Genomic DNA, 21,746 nt, shown 5'->3' with positions numbered 1-21,746 from the left:
TGAAGTGTGTATACTTCAATGCCAGAAGTGTAAGAAATAAGGTAGGTGAACTTGCAGCGTGGGTTGGTACCTGGGACTTCGATGTTGCGGCCATTACAGAGACGTGGGTAGAACAGGGACAGGAATGGCTGTTGCAAGTTCCAGGGTTTAAATGTTTTAGCAGGGTCAGAGATGGGGGTAAAAGAGGGGGAGGTGTGGCATTGCTTGTCAAGGATAGTATTACAGCGGTGGAAAGGACGATGGAGGAAGACTTGCCATCTGAGGTAGTTTGGGCTGAGGTTAGAAATAGGAAAGGTGAGGTCACCCTGTTAGGAGTTTTCTACAGGCCTCTTAATAGTCCAAGAGAAGTAGAGGAAAGTATTGCGAGGATGATTCAGGAGAAGAGTGAAAGTAGCAGGGTGGTTGTTATGGGGACTTTAACTTCCCAGATATTGACTGGGAAAGCTATAGCTCGAGTTCGTTAGATGGGTCGGTGTTTGTCCGATGTGTGCAGGAGGGTTTCCTGACACAATATGTAGACAGGCCAACAAGAGGTGAGGCTATACTGGATTTGGTTCTAGGTAATGAACCAGGCCAGGTGTTAGACTTGGAGGTAGGTGAGCACTTCGGGGACAGTGACCGCAACTCGATGACTTTTACTCTAGTGATGGAGAGGGATAAGTGTGCACTGCAGGGCAAGTGTTATAGCTGGGGGCAGGGAAATTATGATGCGGTGAGGCATGACTTAGGATGCGTGGATTGGAAAAATAGGCTTCAAGGGAAGAACACAAATGATATGTGGAGATTGTTCAAGGAACAGCTAATGGGTATCCTTGATAAGTCAGGCAGGGAGTACAGGGTCTTGTGAGGGAGCCGTGGTTTAATAAGGAATTGGAATCCCTTGTGAAAGGGAAGAGGGCGACCTATGTAAAGATGAGGCGTGGAGGTTCAGTTGGGGCGATTGAGAGTTATAAGGTAGCCAGGAAAGATCTAAAGAGAGAGCTAAGAGCAGCGAGAAGGGGACATGAAAAGTCCTTAGTTGGTAGGATTAAGGAAAACCCAAAGGCTTTCTATAGGTATGTCAGGAATAAAAGGATGACTAGGGTAGGTATCGGTCCAGTCAAGGATAGTAGTGGGAAGTTGTGCGTGGAGGCGGAGGAGATTGGAGAGACAGTAAATCAATACTTTTCGTCAGTATTCACTCAGGAACAGGACACTGTTGCTGATGTGAATATTGAGTCACAAGTGATTAGAATGGATGACCTTGAGGTATGTAGGGAAGAGGTCTGGGGAATACTGGAAAGGATGAAAATAGATAAGTCCCCTGGGCCTGATGGCATTTATCCTAGGATCCTCTGGGAAGCTAGGGAGGAGATAGCGGAGCCATTGGCCTTGATTTTTTTGTCATTATTGTCTACAGGAATAGTGCCAGAAGACTGGAGGATAGCGAATGTGGTCCCCTTGTTCAAGAAGGGGAGTAGGGATAGCCCGAGTAACTATAGGCCAGTGAGTCTCACTTCTGTTGTGGGCAAAGTCTTAGAGAGAATTGTAAGGGATAGGATTTATGAACATCTGGATAGGAATAATGTGATCAAGGATAGTCAGCATGGTTTTGTGAAGGGCAGGTCGTGCCTCACAAACCTTATTGAGTTCTTTGAGAAGGTGACCAAGGAAGTGGACGAGGGTAAAGCAGTAGATGTGGTGTACATGGATTTTTGCAAGGCGTTCGATAAGGTGCCCCATGGTAGGCTAATGCAAAAACTACGGAGGTATGGCATTGAGGGTGCATTAGAGGTTTGGATTAGAAATTGGCTGGCTGGAAGGAGACAGAGAGTAGTAGTTGATGGTATAGGTTCATCTTGGAGTGCAGTTACTAGCGGTGTTCCAAAAGGATCTGTTTTGGGACCATTGCTGTTTGTCATTTTTATAAATGACCTAGAGGAGGGGCTTGAAAGCTGGGTGAGCAAGTTTGCGGATGACACAAAAGTCGGTGGAGTTGTGGACAGCGAAGAAGGATGTGGCAGGTTACAGCCGGATATAGATAAGTTGCAGAGCTGGGCAGAAAGGTGGCAAATGGAGTTCAATGTAGCTAAGTGTGAAGTCATTCACTTTGGTAGGAATAACAAGAAGATGGATTACTGGGCTAATGGTAGGCTACTTGGTAGTGTGGATGAGCAGAGGGATCTTGGTGTCCATGTACACAGATCTCTGAAAGTTGCCACCCAGATAAATAATGCTGTGAAGAAGGCATATGGTGTACTGGGCTTTATTGGTAGAGGAATTGAGTTCTGGAGTCCTGAGGTCATGTTGCAGTTGTATAAGACTCTGGTGCGGCCTCATCTAGCGTATTGTGTGCAGTTTTGGTTGCCATACTATAGGAAGGACGTGGAGGCATTGGAACGGGTGCAGAGTAGGTTTACCAGGATGTTGCCTGGTATGGTAGGAAAATCGTATGAGGAAAGACTGAGGCACTTGGGGCTGTTCTCATTGGAGAAAAGAAGGTTTAGGGGAGATTTGATAGAGGTGTACAAGATGATTAGGGGTTTAGATAGGGTTGACAGTGAGAACCTTTTTCCGCTAATGGAGTCAGCTGTTACTAGGGGACACAGCTTTAAATTAAGGGGTGGTAGGTATAGGACAGATGTTAGGGGTAGATTCTTTACTCAGTGGGTTGTGAGTTCATGGAATGCCCTGCCAGTAGCAGTGGTGGACTCTCCCTCTTTATGGGCATTTAAGCAGGCATTGGATAGGCATTTGGACGTTATTGGGCTAGTGTAGGTTAGGTAGGCTTTGGATGTTCTATGTTATCGAGTGAGTGCCTGTTGTACCTGACTTCATCTGCTTAGCAATAGCTAAATAGGAGTTCTTGGGATCTTCTTTTCCAATTGATTGGACCACAACTTAAATGGATGTATATACAAATTGGCTGACTTCTGTTCCTTATGGTTATGGAAATGATACAGAAGGAAGATGATTTATAGAGGAAACCTGACACAACAGTGTTTCAGCCATTCATAATATAGAAGTGGAGCATATGAACAGTACGTTTAAATTTATGCTACAGTGTCACTGAAGGAGAAAACTAATGCAGCCGATAGCAAATTTGGGTAAATTCTAATTGTTATTTAGTTTAGCTCAGGTTAATTGTACCATCCGATTAAGTGATCTTTAATAAATATTTCTCTGTGGTGAGTCAGCTTTAGTATGTTTTGTCAACTTTAGCTTTCCCCACATACGTGTAAAATGTTTCTCTGTAATAGTTGTCAGAATGTCTTTTTTTTGTGAAAAGCAAACTATTTCTCTATCTCCTTTTACTTTACAAAGTCAACCCTGACCCAGATCAGAGTACACCTTTGGGATCCCATTTGGATTCCACGACATAGGATTTTGCCCCTCACAAAAAAATCCCTCTGCAACATCATGACCAACATTGTCCATCACCTTGATAGTAGAACTAGTATAGTAATTTGTCTTCTACCACCATAAACATGTTCTGACAGTATGCCATCTCATACTAATCCTACTTCCTTTCTGCATTCCTCTGGTTCGGTAACTCCCCCTTAAGATCCCCCTCTGGATTTTCATTTAGACGGCAGTAATGGGTAAGACCAGAAAATTCTAGGAACATGGAGAGCCTGAAGAGAGCCCAAATACAGAAACTCGTAATTTTTTAAAATTCCATTTCCGACCAGCTGTCTGATAGCATTGTAATTTATTTTCAAAGCAAATCTATCTATCTAAATGCAGAGATTATGAGTTGTGTTCATCTTCAAAAGCTTGCATGGCAGCACCATATTTAAAAATAATAATCTACCGAAGGAACAAGTCTTCACACGACCGTAGCATTATCACAATGGTATGGTTTCAAGTATTTTGTAAGAGACTTCAGCTTCTGTTATAATGTCATTGTCATTTGAGTTGTACAGCATGGAAAGAGACCTTTCAGTCCAACTTGTTCATGCTGACCAGATATCCAAAATTAATCCAATCTCTTTGCTAGCATTTAGCCCATATGCCTCTAAACTCTTCCTATTCAGGAACACATCCAGATGCCTTTTAAATTTTGTAATTGTATGAGCCTCCGTCACTTTCCCAAGCAGCTTTGTTGCATACACGTGCCACTCTCTGCATAAAAATGTTGCGCTTCCGGTCCCTTTTAAATTTTTCACCTCTCACAACACTCTAACCTAATCAAGAACCCACCCTCCCGCTCTGAGGAAGAGAATTTCATACATTGATAACCCTCAGCAAAGAGATTGTTCCTTATCATCATCTTAAATAGGAGACTCTTTATTTTGAAACTGTGTCCTTTTATTTCTGGACTGCTGCATGATGCATCAAGTCCCCTCAGATTCTGCCTGATTGAATTGATTTTTTAAAAAAATATCTGTGCTATTATCTCCTTAAAAATGGATTCTACCATATTCGTACCAGTATGAGACTAACTAGCCTGTGCTTTCCTGCTTTCTGTGTCTCTTGTGTATAGTTAACTCTAGCAGTGCCTGAAGCTATCCAGAATCAAGGGGAATATGAAATATTACAAACAATGCAACCACTACCTCTGTAGCCATAGTTAATATCTTTGAATACAGGTCATTGTCAGCCTTTCGTCCCATTGGTTCTGCCAGTACATTTTCTCAACTGATCGCTTCAAGTTCTTTTTGCCTCGTTTTCCTTGATTCACTGTGCACTTTGTCTCTTCCACTGTGAACATAGATAAAAGTCCTCCAAAAATTTATTGAAGTTAGTAAGACCTGACCTGCCCTGCACAGAGCCATGTTGAATGTCCCTAATTAGGCAATATTTTCCAAATGTATGTAAATCTTGTCCCTAAGAAATCTCTCCAATAGCTTCCCAACCACCGATTCACTGGTAGTGAAACCATAGACTCACTGGTCTATCGTTTTCAAGATTATCCCTATTTCCCTTCTTGAAGACAGGAGCAACATTAGCTATTCATCAGTCCTCTCCAGTGACTAGTGAGGATACAAAGATCTTTGTCAAACCCCAGCAATCTCCTTTCTTGTGTGTCTCAGTAGCCTGGGGTAAGTACCATTGGACCCTGGGGACTTATCCACGTAAATGCTGTTCAAGAGATCCAACACCACTTCATGATCTCAAGATGCCCTAGCATATTAGAATGCTCCACACAAATCCTACTTTCCTCCAAATCTTTTTCCTGGGTAAATATTGATGCAGAATACTCATTTAGAATGTCACCCACATCCTGTGACCCTCAGCACAAATTCTTTCTTTTATCCTTGAGTGGTCCTAACTTCTCCCTCGTTATCCTTTTTGTTTTTAGTGTATCTATACAATGCCTTGGGATTCTCTTTAATCCTACTTGTCAAGATAATTTCATGGCCCCTTCATGCTCTCCTAATTCTCTGCTTAAGTGCTTTCCTTATATTCCTTACAGGCCCTGTCTGATTTTAGCTTCCTAAACGTTACAAATGCTGCTTTTTTCCCTTTTTGAATTTTCTTTTGGATGGATCAGTAAATTTGCAGATGGCACTAAAGTCAGTGGAGTAGTGTACAGTTTGGAAGAATGTTACGGGTTACGGGGGGACTTGGATAAACTGCAGAACTGGGCTGAGAGGTGGCAAATGGAGTTCAATGCAGATAAACATGAGGTGATGCACTTTGGGAAGAATAACAGGAAGGCAGAGTACTGGATCATTGGAAAGATTGCTGGTGGTGTGGATGTGCAGAGGGAACTTGGAGTCCATGTACATAGATCGCTTCAATTTGCCACCCAGGTGGATAGTGCTGCTAAGAAGGTATACGGTGTGTTAGATTTCATTGGTAGAGGGATTGAATTCCGGAGCCGCATTATTATGCTGCAACTATACAAAATGCTAGTGTGGCCACACTTGGAATATTGTGTTCAGTTCTGTTCGCCATATTTCAGGAAGAATGTGGAAACATTGGAAAATGTGCAGAGAAGATTTACTGGTCTGGAGGGAAGGTCTTATGAGGAAAGGCTGAGAACTTGGGTTTGTTCTCATTGGAAAGAAGAAGGCTAAGAGGGGATTTGATAGAGACATACAAGATGATCAGAGGATTAGATAGGGTAGACAGTGAAAGTCTTTTTCCTAGGATGATGATGTCAGCTTGTACGAGGGGCATAACTATAAATTGAGGGGTGATAGATTTAAGACAGATGTCAGAGGCAGGCTCTTTATTCAGAGAGTGGTAAGGGCGTGGAATGCCTTACCTGCCAATGTAGTTAATTCAGCCATATTAGGGAGATTTAAACAATCCTTGGACAAACACATGGATGATGATGGGATTATGTAGGGGGACGAGCTGAGAATAGTTCACAGGTCGGCGCACCATTGAGGGCCGAAGGGCCTGTTCTGCGCTGTATTGTTCTATGTTCTACTAGAATTCTAGAGGGGGTAACAAGCAGGATAAAGGGGAAACAGTGGATATAACATATTTGGATTCTCAAAAGGTGTTTGATCAAGGTATCACACTTTAGTCTACTTAATCAGATAAGGGCACATGACCTAAGATGTAGCATATTAGCATGGATAGAGAATTGGCTAGCTAATAAATGACAGAGTTGGAATAAAGGGAGCATATAACTATAAGTCTGCGTGGGTTTCCTCCGGGTGCTCCGGTTTCCTCCCACAGTCCAAAGATGTGCGGGTCAGGTGAATTGGCCAAGCTAAATTGCCCGTAGTGTTAGGTAAGGGATAAATGTAGGGGTATGGGTGGGTTGCGCTTCGGCGGGTCGGTGTGGACTTGTTGGGCCGAAGGGCCTGTTTCCACACTGTAAGTCTAAGTCTAAGTCTAAGTCTAAGTGTGCCACAGGGATCAATGCTGGGGCCACAATTATTTCTAATATACATTAATGACTTGGAAATGTGTATACTCTAGTAGATGACACAAAAAGAGATGGAAAAGCAAGTGGTAAGGATCACAGTCAGCAGAGGGATTGGGACAAATTAAATGAGTTGCAAAAACTTATAATGTGGGAAAATGTGAAATAATGAACTTTGGCAAGAAGAAAGGAGGAACAGAAAGTTATTTAAATGGAGAAAGACTGCAGAAAATCAGGAATCTCAAAAAAGTGGATGAGTTTTGCATGGTATATCTGCAGGAAGTTGTCAGTTTGAAGAGTTAAATTATCCCCACCTCCTTAATTTTACACAACATGGTGTTTTAAAAGATTTATTTGGAACAGTGAACAAAGTATTGGTTTTCAAGGTTGCATTGCCTTGAAGAAGAAAGTAGAGTCAATTTGTGTTGGTAGAGACATGGGGGCCACAGGGCTATCTGACTGGATAGGAGTTTGAAGTTCAATACATTTCATTGAAGTGGGGTCCTATGTTGCTGGGGTTTGTCTATGCAGCATAAGTAACAATGTGGGAGTAGTTAAACTGGATTGTGGAGGTTTGCTTGATCACCTCTAATTCAGAGTATTTGTGCAGACCTTGGTGACGATCAGTAATGTAGATTATATACTAATGGACCAGTTGACATTTATTCATTGCATTTTTCATTTCTGAATCTTTGTTGCATATTGGTGATTTGTTGTTGATGTAAATGCCATTTATTCAAACCGTTGAGCGTATAAGTATGATAACTCCGAATAAGGTGCTTAATTTCGGGTATAGCAAGGTTGGATTATGAAACAATACCTAATTCAATTGTCTGATTATGTTATTGGAAGTTAGAATGGCAAGTGTAAAACCGCACTTAATAAAGTTGAGAAATTTTGATATTTTGTTATTAAAGGTCATAAAATGGCAAGAATTTGCATGAGCCATCCGGTTTGTTATCGTCTGCCACAGAGTGTTGAGCTTTTTACAGAGAGTTTTGATGAGAAGTTTATTTGTCAGATGAGTTGGTCATATTTGATGTTGGTTAAAAGTTCCTCTGACTGTGATGCTAAATATTTAATTGCAAAAACATCACTTTTAGATGATGTTTCAAAGCTTCTGTTAGCTGCATTTTTGCCGTTCAAATAGCACATTGAAGCTTAGTTCTATCGTATTGTACAATATGAAATTTCTACCAAAAATTATTAACTGTAGTTTCTCTCTATTAAGGCATGCTTTATGATAGACATTAAAACCAAGATTAGTGCAGCATTGGATTGCTGTGTAGTCATTTAATAATACTCGAGCCATATTCAGTATTTTAAATTTGTTATTGTTTACATATAATCAAATTACGTAAACCTAGCAGGTACTGAAATAAGCAATATTTAGCAGTAACAGAAAGATTTACCTTTTAAACTCCATTTATTTTCTTGAGATATTAAAATAAAAAGCCTGCAAAATGAATTTTTCAATTTATTTTTGTATACAGTCAGTTCCGCTATAATGTGGTAGCTCTGTTCTCGTGCAGTCCCATATTATAAGAAAATCTTGTCATCGCAACACCTCTTGAACTAATGGTGCCGGGATCACTTTAAAACATCGCGCTTAATAAACAGTGTCCCTAATTCGTGAATTGTGCTATGGCAAATGCGTGTTACAGCAGAACAACCTGTACAATCCTGCAAAAGTTTCAAAAGACAGTTAAAGTTTTTTTTCCCCCAGTAGTTGACAAACATTTGAATCAAGAGTACTGTTGAAATAAGTAATCCTGAGGCTTGGTTAAAGTGAATAGCAGGCAAGAAAATTAACAAAGGAATATGAAGCTCCTCCCAGTCCTAATGAATGGTGACTGAGAGACTAGTTGGTGTCTTGTTTCAGAAAGCATGTAACTGTAGTTGATCTCCTACAATATAGTCGGGAATAAGTCTATCCTGTTACCAATTGCCTGGACTGCTTCTGCACTGTAGGGATTCTATGATTCGGTAATTCAGTATTTTGTATCTTCCATAGATATCTTCCCTGGTTCAGTCATTTTCTTAAGTAACCTATACTTATTAGATTAGACTTACAGTGTGGAAACAGGCCCTTCGGCCCAACAAGTCCACACCGACCCGCCGAAGCGCAACCCACCCATACCCCTACATTTACCCCTTACCTAACACTACGGGCAATTTAGCTTGGCCAATTCACCTGACCCGCACATCTTTGTGACTGTGGGAGGAAACCGGAGCACCCGGAGGAAACCCACGCAGACACGGGGAGAACGTGCAAACTCCACACAGTCAGTCGCCTGAGTCGGGAATTGAACCCGGGTCTACAGGCGCTGTGAGGCAGCAGTGCTAACCACTGTGCCACCGTGCCGCCCACTATCATATCAATTGATTTTATCTAGTCTGTACATTATCTGAACAATAGCATAATCTGTGGATGAAATAAAACCATCTTCTATATATCTAGTAATTCAGGAAGCCCGAGGAAACGCACAAGGTGAGATGAAGATTAACAAGAATCATTAAGCTGCTTTATTTCATTCTAAAATCAACATTTTGAAGGGTTTTGCATATTCACATCAGTTTAACTTAATGTAAAAATGAGCAAGTTACAGTGTCCTGTTCTCAGGAGTCACCTGGCTGACCAAAATAGTTTTTCTCAGTTCATTTACCTGTGTTTCACCCATTACTCCCTTTTCCTGTCTGATTGCTTGTTGCTTGGGCTGCTATTTAAATGGCTAACTGATCTTAATTTATAAATTTTAGCTTAAGGATAAGGCTACATATCTATGTTAAAATAATAACAGGGGATTTGAACTACCTCAAATAGTAATTTGGACAACCAAAATATAAAAAGCAGAGAAAGTGGCTTTAAAAAATATTTACAGGAAATACATACCTCTCAGTCTGGTGCAGTGGCCTCCTCCCATATGGGCCTCCTGGCACGGCTTGGCAACCTCCTGGCCTGGCACAGTAGCCTCCGCAACAGCCTCTCAGCATGGTGGGTTGCTGGCATGGTGTGGAGCCAGAGCCCAGTGTGGACTGGAAGTTAGGTGCCAGCGTAGTCTGCTTTACTGAACTCTATTCTATAATGCTGGACATTTTATTTCTGTATTGTCTAAAACCTTGTAACCAAAGAAGCTGTGCCTAGGTACTTTTTTTTATCTAAGTTGGCACTACAATTGGTGACATATAAACTTTTCAGTATATCCAATAAGTATATGTGACAATAAAAGCTGTTCCACTCCCTACTCCCCATTCCATTCCACTCCCCACCCCTTCTGATTAGCACATAGGTGGTATTAACAAGGGATGGAGCAATGTGGAACCTGATTCAGAAATCACTATCCCTTTAGAGAGGCAAGGTTTGATCAGAGTGAGGTCATGCCTAATGAATTTCTTGAGGTGACCAAGTGTGTCAATGCACTTGTTGTAGTTCATGTGTATTTCATCAAAGCCTTTGACAAGATTCCACGTGAGAGAACTGATAATGAAGATAAAAGCTCATGGGACCAGGGTAACTTGACAAGTTTGATCCAAAATTAGCTTAGTAGTAGGAGACACATGGTGGTGGTAGAAAGCTATTTGTGTGACAGGAGACCAGTGTCCCGTGACTTCCTAAAGGGATTAGTGGTAAGTCCTTTATTGTGTGTAATATTCATCAGTGACGCAGATGAGAATATGGATTGGTGGGGTGAGGTGTCGTGTGGATGACACAAAGGTTGGCGGGTGGTTGACAGTGATGAAGAAGGTCTTTGGTTAGAGGAGGAAAGGATTGGATTGACAAAAATGGGCTGATCAGTGGCAGATGGAATTTATCCTGATCACTGAGAGGTGATGCACTTTGGAAGAAGGAACAATGTAAGGGAGTACTCTGTGTGAATAGAACAACACTAGGAAACTCACAGGAACAGAGGGATTTGGTGTTACTTGTCCACAGATCCTTGAAGGTGGCTGGACATGGTAATAGGGTAGTACAGAGGAAGGGTTACCGGACCGGAAATGTTAACTCTGATTTCTCTTTACAGATGCTGCCAGACCTGCTGAGCTTTTTCCAACAATTTCAGGTTTTTCCAGCAATTTCAGCTTTTGTGTTTGTAGTGTGGTCGTTAAAATATGCGATAATTGCCTTTATTAATTGTTGCACAGATTATAAGAGAAGGGGTATTGTGCTAGAGCGATTCAGAACTTGAGTTAAACCCCAGCCGGAGCATTGTGTGCAGTTTCATCATGCTATAGGACAGATGTGATTGCACTGGAGGGCTGTCATAGAATGAAAGAGATCCACAGTTGAACAAAAGGCCGTTCTGCCCATCACATCAGTCCACTCAAAAACAACCATCTAACTGTGGTAATTCTATTTTCCAGCATTTCGTCCATAGTCTTGTAAGCCTTGGAATCACAAGTGTACATCTAAATATTACTAAAACATGCTGAGGGTTTCTGCCTCGCCAACCCTTACAAGCAGTGACTTCCAGATTCCCAACAGCCTCTGGGTGAAAAAGATTTCCTGCAGATCTCCTCTAAACCTTCTTTCCCTTGCCTTAAGTCTATGCCTCGATCATTGATCCCTTCATTAGGGGAAAAGATTTCTTTCTGTCTACTCGGTCTGTCTCCCTCATAATTTTAGACATCTCAATTATGTCCCTGCTCAATCTCCCCTGGTTTAAACATTACAGTCTGTCCAATTTATCTTTATAACTGAAACTTTCCAGCCCAGGCAACATCCTGGTAAACCTCCTCTGCACCCTCTCGAGCGCAATCACATTGGAACTAACGACATAGGAAGGGAAAATGATGAGATTCTGAAGGGAGAATATAAGAAGTTGGTCAGGAATTTAAAAAGGAGGTCCTTGAGGATAGTAATAACTGGATTATTTGCAGTAATATGAGGGTAGTGAGGGTAGGAATAGGAGGATAGAGCAGGTGATGAATGTGTGACTGAGAAGCTGGTGCAGGGGAGAAGGGTTTACATTTATGGATCATTTGGATTCTCTTCTGAGCTAGAAGTGACCTGTATAAGAAGGACAAATTGCACCTGAATTGGAACGGGACTAATATTACTGGCAGGGAGATTTGCTAGAGATGCTCGGGAGGATTTAAACTAGTAATGTTGGGGGGAGGGGAGGCATGGAGGTGGGACTCTAGGAGATAGTGAGGAAAGAGATCAGTCTGAGACTGGTACAGTTGGGAAAAGGAGCAAGTCAAATGGTCAGACCAGGCAGGAACAAAGCAGAGAATGAGGTAAATTAAACTGCATTTATTTCAATGCAAGAGCTAACAAGGAAGGCAAATGAACTCGGAGCACGGTTAGAAATATGGAACTGGGATTATTACAGAGACGTGGCTCAGGGATGGACAAGACTGACAGCTTAATATTCCAGGATACAAATGCTTTAGGAAGGATAGAAAGGGGGACAAAAGAGGAGTTGGCGTGGCATTTTTGATCAGGGATAAAAACATAAATGTATTATATATTTAGAGACAATATTCCCGGGAACACATCCATGAAGTTATTGGTTAGAACTGAGAAGTAGGAAAGGGATGATCACATTATTCAGATTCTATTAGAGAAATTGAGATTTTGGTCAAGAAAAAGAAGGAAGCATTTGTCAGATGTAGACAACAGAGATCGAGTGAATTCTTACAAGACTATAAAGACTGTAGGAGTATAAAGAGGGAAATTAGGAGGGCAAAAAGGAGCCATGAGATAGCTTTGGTAAATAGGGTTAAGGAGAATCCAAAGGGATTTTATTAATACATTAAGGACGAAAGGGTAACTAGGGAAAGAATAGGACACAACAAGGCAGCCCATGTGTGGAACTGCAGGAGATGGGGTAGATACTAAGCGAGTATTTTGCATCAGTGTTTACTGTGGAGAAGGACATTGAAGATATAGAATGTGAGGAAATAGATGGTGACATCTTGAAAAATTGATTTATGATGATGGGCTTATTCCCAAAATATCAATTCTCCTGCTCCTTAAATGCTGCCTGACCTGCTGTGCTTTTCCAGCACCACATTCTGGATGACATTTTGAAAAATGTCCATATTATGGAGGAGGTGTTGCTGGATATCTTAAAACACACAAAGATGGATAAATCCCCAGGACCTGATCAGGTGTACCTGGGAGCTCTGTGTGAAGTTAGGGAAATGATTGCTGGACCCCTTGCTGAGACATTTGTATTATCAGTCATCACAGGTGAGGTGCCGGAAGACTGGAAATTGGCTAACGTGGTGCCACTATTGAAGAAAGATGGTAAGGAAAAGCCACGGAATTATAGACCAGTGAGCCTGACATCAGTGGTAAACACATTGTTGGAGGGAATCCTGTGGGATAGGATTTACATGTATTTGGAAAGGCAAGGTAACCGACATGGATTTGTGCATGGGAAATCATGTCTCACAAATCTGATTTGAGTTTTTTTGAAGAAATAAAAAAGAGAATTGATGAGGGCAAAGTGATGAACGTGATCTGTGTGGACTTCACTAAGTCATTCGACAAGGTTCCTCATGATAGATTGGTTAGCAAAGTTAGATCACATGGAAGAAATAGTCATTTTGATACAGAACTGGCTTGAAGGTAGAAAACAGAGGGTGGAGGGTTGTTTTTCAGACTGGAGGCTGGTGACCAGTGGTGTGCCACAAGAATCTGTGCTGGGTCCACTACTTTTTATCATTTATATAAATAATTTGGATGTGGACAACATTGGAGGTGTAGTGGACAGCGAAGAAGGTTATCTCAGTTTACAACAGGGTCTTGATTAGATGGGCCAATGAGCCGAGGAGTGGCAGTAGGAGTTTAATTTAGATAAATGTGAAGTGCTGAATTTTGGAAAAGCAAATCATGGCAGGACTTAGAGTCATAGAGTCATACAGATGTACAGCACGGAAACAGACCCTCCGTTCCAACTAGTTCATGCTGACCAGATATCCCAACCCAATCTAGTCGCACCTGCCAGCATTTAGCCCATATTCCTCCAAACCCTTCCTATTCGTATACCCATCCAGATGCCTTTTAAATGTTGCAATTGTACTAGCCTCTGCCATTTCCTCTGGCAGCTCATTACATATATGTACCACCTTCTGGTTGAAAAAGTTGCCCCTTAGGTCTCTTTTATATCTTTCCCCTCTCATCCTAAACCTATGCCCTGTAGTTCTGGACTCCCCCACCCTAGGGAAGAGTCTTTCTCTGTTTATCCTATCCACGCCAGTCATAATTTTATAGATCTCCAAAAGGTCACCCCTCAGCCTCCAATGCTCCAGGGAAAGCAGCCCCAGCCTATTCAACCTCTCCCGATAGCTCAAATCCTCCAACTCTGGCAACATCCTTGTAAATCTTTTCTGAACCCGTTCAAATTTCACAACATCTTTTCAATGGGAAGGAGACCAGAATTGCACTCAATATTATAAAAGTGGCGTAACCAATGTCCCGTACAGCTGCAACAGCAGCTTAGCAACCTACTTTCTTGCTTCCCAGAGCAATTCAGGATAAATCTGGTCTGGCCCTGGGGCCTTATCAATCTTAATGTTTGCCAATAGCATTCAAGGTAGGATACTGGGACTACTGTAAATGACAGAGTATTTTTGGCGGTACATACTTGATACGAGCTCTTCTGGTATTGTGTGTCTATGATTTTATATCTAAACTAACTATTTATCTTAAAAAGGGAATTCACCAGCTTAACTTAACATTTGGCCCTGTAGAGTAGAGTGGATAAACATGCAATGAGTGTGAATCTCCAAAATGCCAGTCTTTTATTTGTTGTCTCAACTTGTGTGCAGGCATCTTTTACAAGATGCGTCTGCTGCATTCATAATTATAAAGGTAATTGGAATGTTGTCCTTTATCTCAAATGGACAATGAAATCTAGAATACCCTTCCTCAAAATGTTGTTGTTAAAAATATCAGAATGGAAAAACGAAGTCAATTTGCTAATCTGCAATGATCTCTTTGAATGTTGGAACATGCTTGAAGGGCTGAATGACTATTCCTGTTCTCTAACTTTTTGCAAGTTTGATTTTCTTTTACATTATGCAGTCGCCTCTGTTTGAGCAAATTCTATATGTTAGCATGTGACAGAGCCTCATACTTCAGTATGTTGTTAAAATAATTTGTTTTTTACTTTTGGACTGCTGACATTTCAGATTTCCAGAAAATTGGAACTGACAGTGAATCTAGTCAAATTGGATTCAGTGTTTGAAGCAGCACTGTCTGAAATACCTTTGTGATTGCTTCAGCTACCCACATGATTTCACAAAGCTCTTTCAAAATTCTTTTTTAAATTGCTTGGAAATATGTACATACTGATGTTTCATTAATATTGTCACATTGATCGGTTTTGTGAAGACCTCTTTGAGACAAATGGTGAACATGGCAAACCAAAATCGAGACTGTGGTGCTGGGAGGGGACTGGGGGGGAAGGTAGCTGAGGGTGTGAATGGTAGATGATGGTGGAGTGAAGGTGATAGGTTGGAGAGGAGGATGGTGCTGGAAAGGAAGATAAGACAGGTAGGACAGGTCAAGAGAGCTGTGCAGTGTGAAAAGTTGGATCTGGGATAAAGTGGAGGGAGGGGGGAATGAGGAAACTGGTGAAATCCACATTGATCCCATGTGGTAAGGGTCCCAAGGTGTAAGAAGGTTGGGCATAGCTTTAAATTAAGAGGTGGTAGGCATGGGACAGATGTTAGGGGTAGATTCTTTACTCAGCGAGTCGTGAGTTCATGGAATGCCCTGCCAGTAGCAGTGGTGGACTCTCCCTCTTTATGCTGAAAATGTGTTGCTGGTTAAAGCGCAGCAGGTCAGGCAACATCCAAGGAACAGGAAATTCGACGTTTCGGCTTTTGCCCGAAACGTCGAATTTCCTGTTCTTTGGATGCTGCCTGACCTGCTGCACTTTAACCAGCAACACATTTTCAGCTCTGATTTCCAGCATCTGCAGACCTCACTTTTTACTCTCCCTCTTTATGGGCATTTAAACGGGCATTGGATAGGCATATGGAGGAAAGTGGGCTAGTGTAGGTTAGGTGGGCTTGGATCGGTGCAACATCAAGGGCCAAAGGCCCTGTACTGTGCTGTATTTTTCTATGTTCTATGGATCTGGGATGCGTTGGGAGGAGGGGAAATGAGATAACAGGTGAAATCCACTTTGATCTCATGTGGTTGGAGGGTCTCAAGGCAGAAGATGAGGTGCCTTATCTTCTGCCTTGGGACCCTCCAACTACATAGGATCAATGTGGATTTCACCAGTTTTCTCATTCTCCTACTTCCCCCGCCCCCCATCTCGACACCGCCTTCTTGACCTGTTCTACCTGTCCATCTTCCTTCCCACCTGCTCCACCCTCCTCTCCGACCTATCACCTTCACCCCCAATTTCATGTATCGCATTCCCAGCTACCTTCCCCGCCCACCCCCAGCCCCCTCCCATTTAACTCTGCTCCATTGGCCCACAAGCCTCATTCCTGATGAAGGGCTTATGCCTGAAACATCGATTCTCGTGCTCCTCGGATGCTGCCTGACTGGTTGTGCTTTTGCAGCACCACACTCTCGACTTTGCTCTCCAGCATTTGCAGTTCTCACTTTTTCCATGGTAAATCCAATTTCATCCAAATACCAACAAACCCGACAATACTGAATTATTTAATGTGCAGTCAGTATGACTCTGAATTAAAGAAAAATGCATGAGTTACATCCATGTTGCAAATCCTGTTACTTGGCCGTAAAGGGAGAGTGCAGGTCTATAGGAATGGTAGAAAAAAACTAAAAATACAGGCTACCAACTTTTGAAAAGTTTTTTGTTTTCTTTTAACTCATTTTTTTTATATGCAGGTTTCTGAGAGTACTCATGATCTGAATCGGACGGTGGATGGAAGCCTAAATACCTTGGAGGATTTGTTTACAAAGGAACCACGATATTTGGAGAGAGTGCAGAAGTCAAAACGTCTGCTTGGAGACCTTGTTAGACAGCTAACTGGAATTCCATTTTGGGAGAAGAATGCTGTATCACTGGAAGAGCTGGCTGTCTTTGTTGAGTTGTATGACTATTACAGGTATGTAGCTGTTAGATATGATTCCCTGCCCTTCTTTGTGCTCAAAGAATAGAATGTTGTCCTGGGAAATGTACATAACCACTTAATTTAATAACTGGCATTATAAGCCAGGATGAACTAGTATAGAGTGATATTTTGAGCCTTGAGAGTATCTCCATCTGCACTCTTACGACATTATTTTTCAATTTCTTTCAACAAACCACAACCTTGGTTTTATTTTTACTCTGGGATTGGAGTGTCTGACTATCATCTGCTTTCAATGTTTTTGGGACATTCTTGTCACTAGTCTAACTGGACAGAGCAATTCCTTATCAATATGACTAACATGATCAATATTGGAGCTCAGTTCTTGGGACTAGAGCCTTTTTAAAAATGAAAGGTTATCCACTCACAAAGATAAGAGAACTGGGTTGCCACCTCTGGCTGGACATATTCTTGGGGACATCAATGTGAGTGCCATCACAGGAGGTGATGCAGTGATGCAAGTTGGTAGCTTAGAGAAAAAGGAATTAAAAAAAAGTTGAACTGTTGAAGTAGAATAAAGTAGAGGGACTTAACTAATTGAATTGAATGATCTTTTTCTTTGCTATATATTTTATATAGCTTAATGTAATGAATCTGAGATAGAGGAATAATACATATTGCAAATACAGGGTTCTGCTGCTTTGAATATTTTATTCAGACTCATGTCTTGAGTTACATTGAACATGAAGCCTTCTCTGCTATTTTTCTGTTGAGTCTGAACAATTCCTTCCCCTTGCTCTTGTGTTACTAGTCAGGTTGGCATGAAAGTGGCTTATGGAATTCAGCCAGTTGGAGCTGTGCAGAACTTTGGCTCAGCCACAGGTGAAATACTGTGTGCAGATCTGGTCACCTGACTGCAGCAAGGATATGATTGCACTTGGAAGGGTGCAGAGGAGATTTGACAGAATATTGCCTCGGCTGGAGTGCTCTTGCTATAAAGTGAGTTGTTGGATAAGCTTGAGTTGTTTCATTTAAAGCAGAGAAGGTTGAGGGTGACCTGATTAAGATGCATAAGTTTGAGGGAATGGACAGCATGCACAGAAAGTAGCTGTTCCCCTTAAGCATAGAGTTGTACAAAGTTTGTGAGAAGATTTGTAGCTCGGGTGCTCGTTGTTGTGGTGAATTCGACTAGGACAACACTACTATTATAGGAAAAGCCAAACAGAGAACAGCCAGGAAATTCCTAGAGGCATGGCACTCATCCACAGATTCAATCAATAAGCACATCGACCTGGACCCAATATACTGACCACTGCAACGGACAGATGGAACTGACAACCGGAAGCGGCAGACTCAAACCACTACAAATGCCAGAGGAAAGATCACAGAAGCGCTTCACAGGAGGCTCCCAAGCACTGAGGATGTCACCTAGACAGGGGACGAAACGTCTGCAACACAAATTCCCAGCTCGGCAAACAGAACCAAAACATAGAGTTGTACAATACAGAAACAACCCTTAAGACCAACTTGTCTAACCAGATATCCTAAACTAATCTCGTCCTATTTGCCAGCGTTTGACCCATATCCCTCTCAAACCTTCTTATTCAGGTGACCATGCAAATGCCTTTAAATGTTGTAATTGTACCCACCTCCACCACCTCTTCTGGCAGCTCATTCCATGCATACATCACCGCTGCATGAAAAACCTGCCCCTTGAGTCCCTTTTAAATCTTTCCAATCTCACTATGTCTGGATTTGGATTCCCCTACCCTGGGAAAGGACATGAGCTATCCATCCTGTACATGCCTCTCGTGATTTTATTAACCTCTATAAGGTCACCCTTCAGCCTCTTATGCTGCAGGGAAAAAAACCCCAGCCTATTCAGCTTCTCCCTATAGCTCAAATCCCAGCAACATCCTTTTACATCTTTTCTGCACCCTCAAGTTTACTTACATCTTTCCTGTTACAAGGAGACCAGAATGGAATGCAGTATTCCAAGAGTGGTCTAACCAATGTCCTCTATAGCCACAACATGACGTCCCAAATATTATATTCAGTGCAGTGACCAATGAAAACAATCATGCTAAATACCGCCTTTACCACCCTGTCTACCTGTGACTTTACTTTCAAGGTTCTGTGCATCTGCACCCCTCTTTGTTTGGCAACACTACCCAGGACCCTACCACTAACTGTATAGGTCCTGCCCTCGTTTGTCTTACCAATTTGCAACACTTCACCTTTATCTAAATTAAACCCCATCTGCCACTCCTTGGCCCATTGGCTAATCTGATCACTTACTAGCCATTCCTCCTATATTCACATCAAAATCATTTACATAAATGATGAAAAGCAGTGGACCCAGCACCAACCCTTGTGACCAAAGGCCTCTGGTCTGAAAAACAACCCTGTGTCATCATCCTCTGTCTCCAGTCTTCAAGACAATTTAGTTTCTCGTTGCTTGGAGACAGTAAGGACTACAGTTGCTGGAAGGCAGTATTGATGCACGTGGAGCTGGAAAAGCAGAGCAGGTCAGACAGCTTCCGAGGAGCAGGAGCGTCAACATTTCAGGACGAAACCCTTCGTCAGGGTTTCTGCCTGAAACGTTGACTTTCCTGCTCCTCTGATGCTGTCTGACCTGTGGTGCTTTTCCAGTTTCACATCTATTGACTTTACTTCCAGTTAGCCAGCTCTTCCTGGATTCCATGAGATATAACCTTGTGAACTAGTTTACCATGCGGAACCTTGTCAAATGCCTCGCTGAAGTCCTTGTAGACAACGTCAACCATTCTGCTTTCTTCAAGTTTCTTGGTTGTTTCTTCAAAAAAACTGAATTTTACAAAAAACTAATTTTCCATGCACAAAGCCATGTAGGCTATCCCTACTCAATCCTTGCCTTTCCAAATGCATGTAAACCTGTCCCTCAGAATCTCCTCCAGCCTCGGTAGCATGGTAGCTCGGTGGTCAGCACTATTGCCTCACAGTGCCAGGGACTTTGGTTGGATTCCAGTCTCAGGCAACTGCCTGTGTGGAGTTTGCAATGTTCAAATTTGCTGATCTAACATTTATTGTCCATCCCTATTTGCCCCTGAGAAGGTGGTGTTAAGTTGCCTTCTTGAACTGCTGCAGTCCACCTGCTGTGGGTTGATCATTAGGGAAAGAATACCACAGTTCTGACCCAGTGACGATGAAAGAACAGCGATATATTTCCAAGTGGCTTGGAGGGGAACTTTAACGTGTTGATGTTATATTTCTGCTGCACTTGTCCTAGTTGGAAGTGGTCATGGATTTGGAAGGTGCTGTCTGAGGATCTTTGGTGAATTAGTACACACTGCTGCTGCTCGGCATTGATGGTAGAGGGAGTGGATGTTGCTCCAGTCAAGCTTGCTGCTTTCTCCTGGATGATGTCAAATTTCTTGAGTACTGTAGGAGCTGCGTTCTTCCAGGCAAATGGAGACTATTCTATCATACACCTGACTTATGCCTTGTAGATGCTGAACAGGCTTTGGGGAGTCAGGTGGTGAGTACTCACTGCAGTATTCCTAAACTCTGACCTGCTTTTGTAGCCAGTGTTTATGACTTGGAGATGCCGGTGTTGGACTGTTAAAATTGACAAAGTTAAAAATCATACAACAGGTTATAGTCCAACAGGTTTAATTGGAAGCACTAGCTTTCGGAGCACCGCTCCTTCATCAAATGGTTGTGGAGGACACAATTGTAAGGCACCGAATTTATAGCGAAAATTTACAGTGTGATTAGATTAGATTAGACTTACAGTGTGGAAACAGGCCCTTCGGCCCAACAAGTCCACACCGACCCGCCGAAGCGCAACCCACCCATACCCCTACATTTACCCCTTACCTAACACTACGGGGACAATTTAGCATGGTCAATTCACCTGACCTGCACATCTTTTTGGACTGTGGGAGGAAACCGGAGCACCCGGAGGAAACCCACGCAGACACGGGGAGAACGTGCAAACTCCACACAGTCAGTCGCCAAATGTAACTGAAATTATATATTGAAAAATACCTTCCATCAAGGTGCTCTGAAAGCTAGTGTGCATCAAATTAAACCTGTTTGACTATGACCTAGTGTTGTGTGATTTTTAACTGTGTTTATGTGGTGTGTCCAATTGAGTTTCAGGTCAATGATAACCCCCAAGATGTTGGTATTGGGGGATTTGGTGATGGTAACACCGTTGAATTTCAAGAGGTAGTGGTTAGATTGTCTCTTATTGGTAATGGTCATAGCCTGGCATTTTTGTGGCATGAATGTTACATGCCACTTGACAGTACAAGCCTGGATATTGTCCAGATCTTGCTGCATTTGAACCTGGACTGCTTCAGTATTTGAGTCGCAAATGGTGCTGAGCATTGTGCAATCATCAGCGAACATCCCACTTCTCACCTTATGATGGAGGGAAGCTCATTGATCAAGCAGCTGAAAATGGTTGGGCCTGGGGTACTACCCTGAAAATTACTTTGCAGAGATGTCCTGGAGTTGAGACGACTGACCTCCAATAACCAGGACCATCCTAAGCATCAGGTATGACTCTAATCACAGGAAGTATGCTCCTGATGCCCATTGATTGCAACTTTACTAAGGCTCTTTGATGCCACACTCTGTCAAATATAGTGTTGATTTCAAAGACTGTCATTCTCACCTCACCTCTGGAATTTGGCTCTTTAGCCCATGTTTGAACCAAGCTGTAACAAGTACAGGAGCTGAATGTTCCTGGCGGAACCCTAACAGGGTATCACTGATCAGGTCATTGCCCGAGCAGGTATCTTTTGATAGCCTGTTGATGACCCCTTCCATCACATTGAGAGTAGACTGAGGAGGGGGAGGGTGGTAATTGGCTGGGTTGGATTTGTCCTGCTTTTTATGTACAAGGCATCACTGGGCAAATTTCCATATTGTCGAGTAGACA

The 21,746-nt window shown here is 42.3% G+C and overlaps 1 protein-coding gene across 3 annotated transcripts in view; it reads left to right on the top strand.

Annotated features, from left to right (window-relative positions):
• LOC132825547 (protein tweety homolog 3-like) overlaps positions 1-21,746 on the top strand; it is a 303,535-nt gene that overhangs the window by 136,784 nt on the left and 145,005 nt on the right. For all 3 annotated transcript variants that reach the window (XM_060840923.1, XM_060840924.1, XM_060840925.1), the window contains exon 4: positions 16,632-16,852. In XM_060840923.1, coding sequence (XP_060696906.1) covers positions 16,632-16,852 — 221 coding nt within the window. The remainder of the gene's footprint in view (positions 1-16,631; positions 16,853-21,746) is intronic.

The sequence above is a fragment of the Hemiscyllium ocellatum genome, chromosome 20 (assembly GCF_020745735.1).
Source record: "Hemiscyllium ocellatum isolate sHemOce1 chromosome 20, sHemOce1.pat.X.cur, whole genome shotgun sequence".
NCBI classification, from domain to species: Eukaryota; Metazoa; Chordata; class Chondrichthyes; order Orectolobiformes; family Hemiscylliidae; genus Hemiscyllium; species Hemiscyllium ocellatum.
The sequence above is the reverse complement of the archived record's forward strand: the minus strand, read 5'-3'. Positions and strand labels throughout refer to the sequence as shown.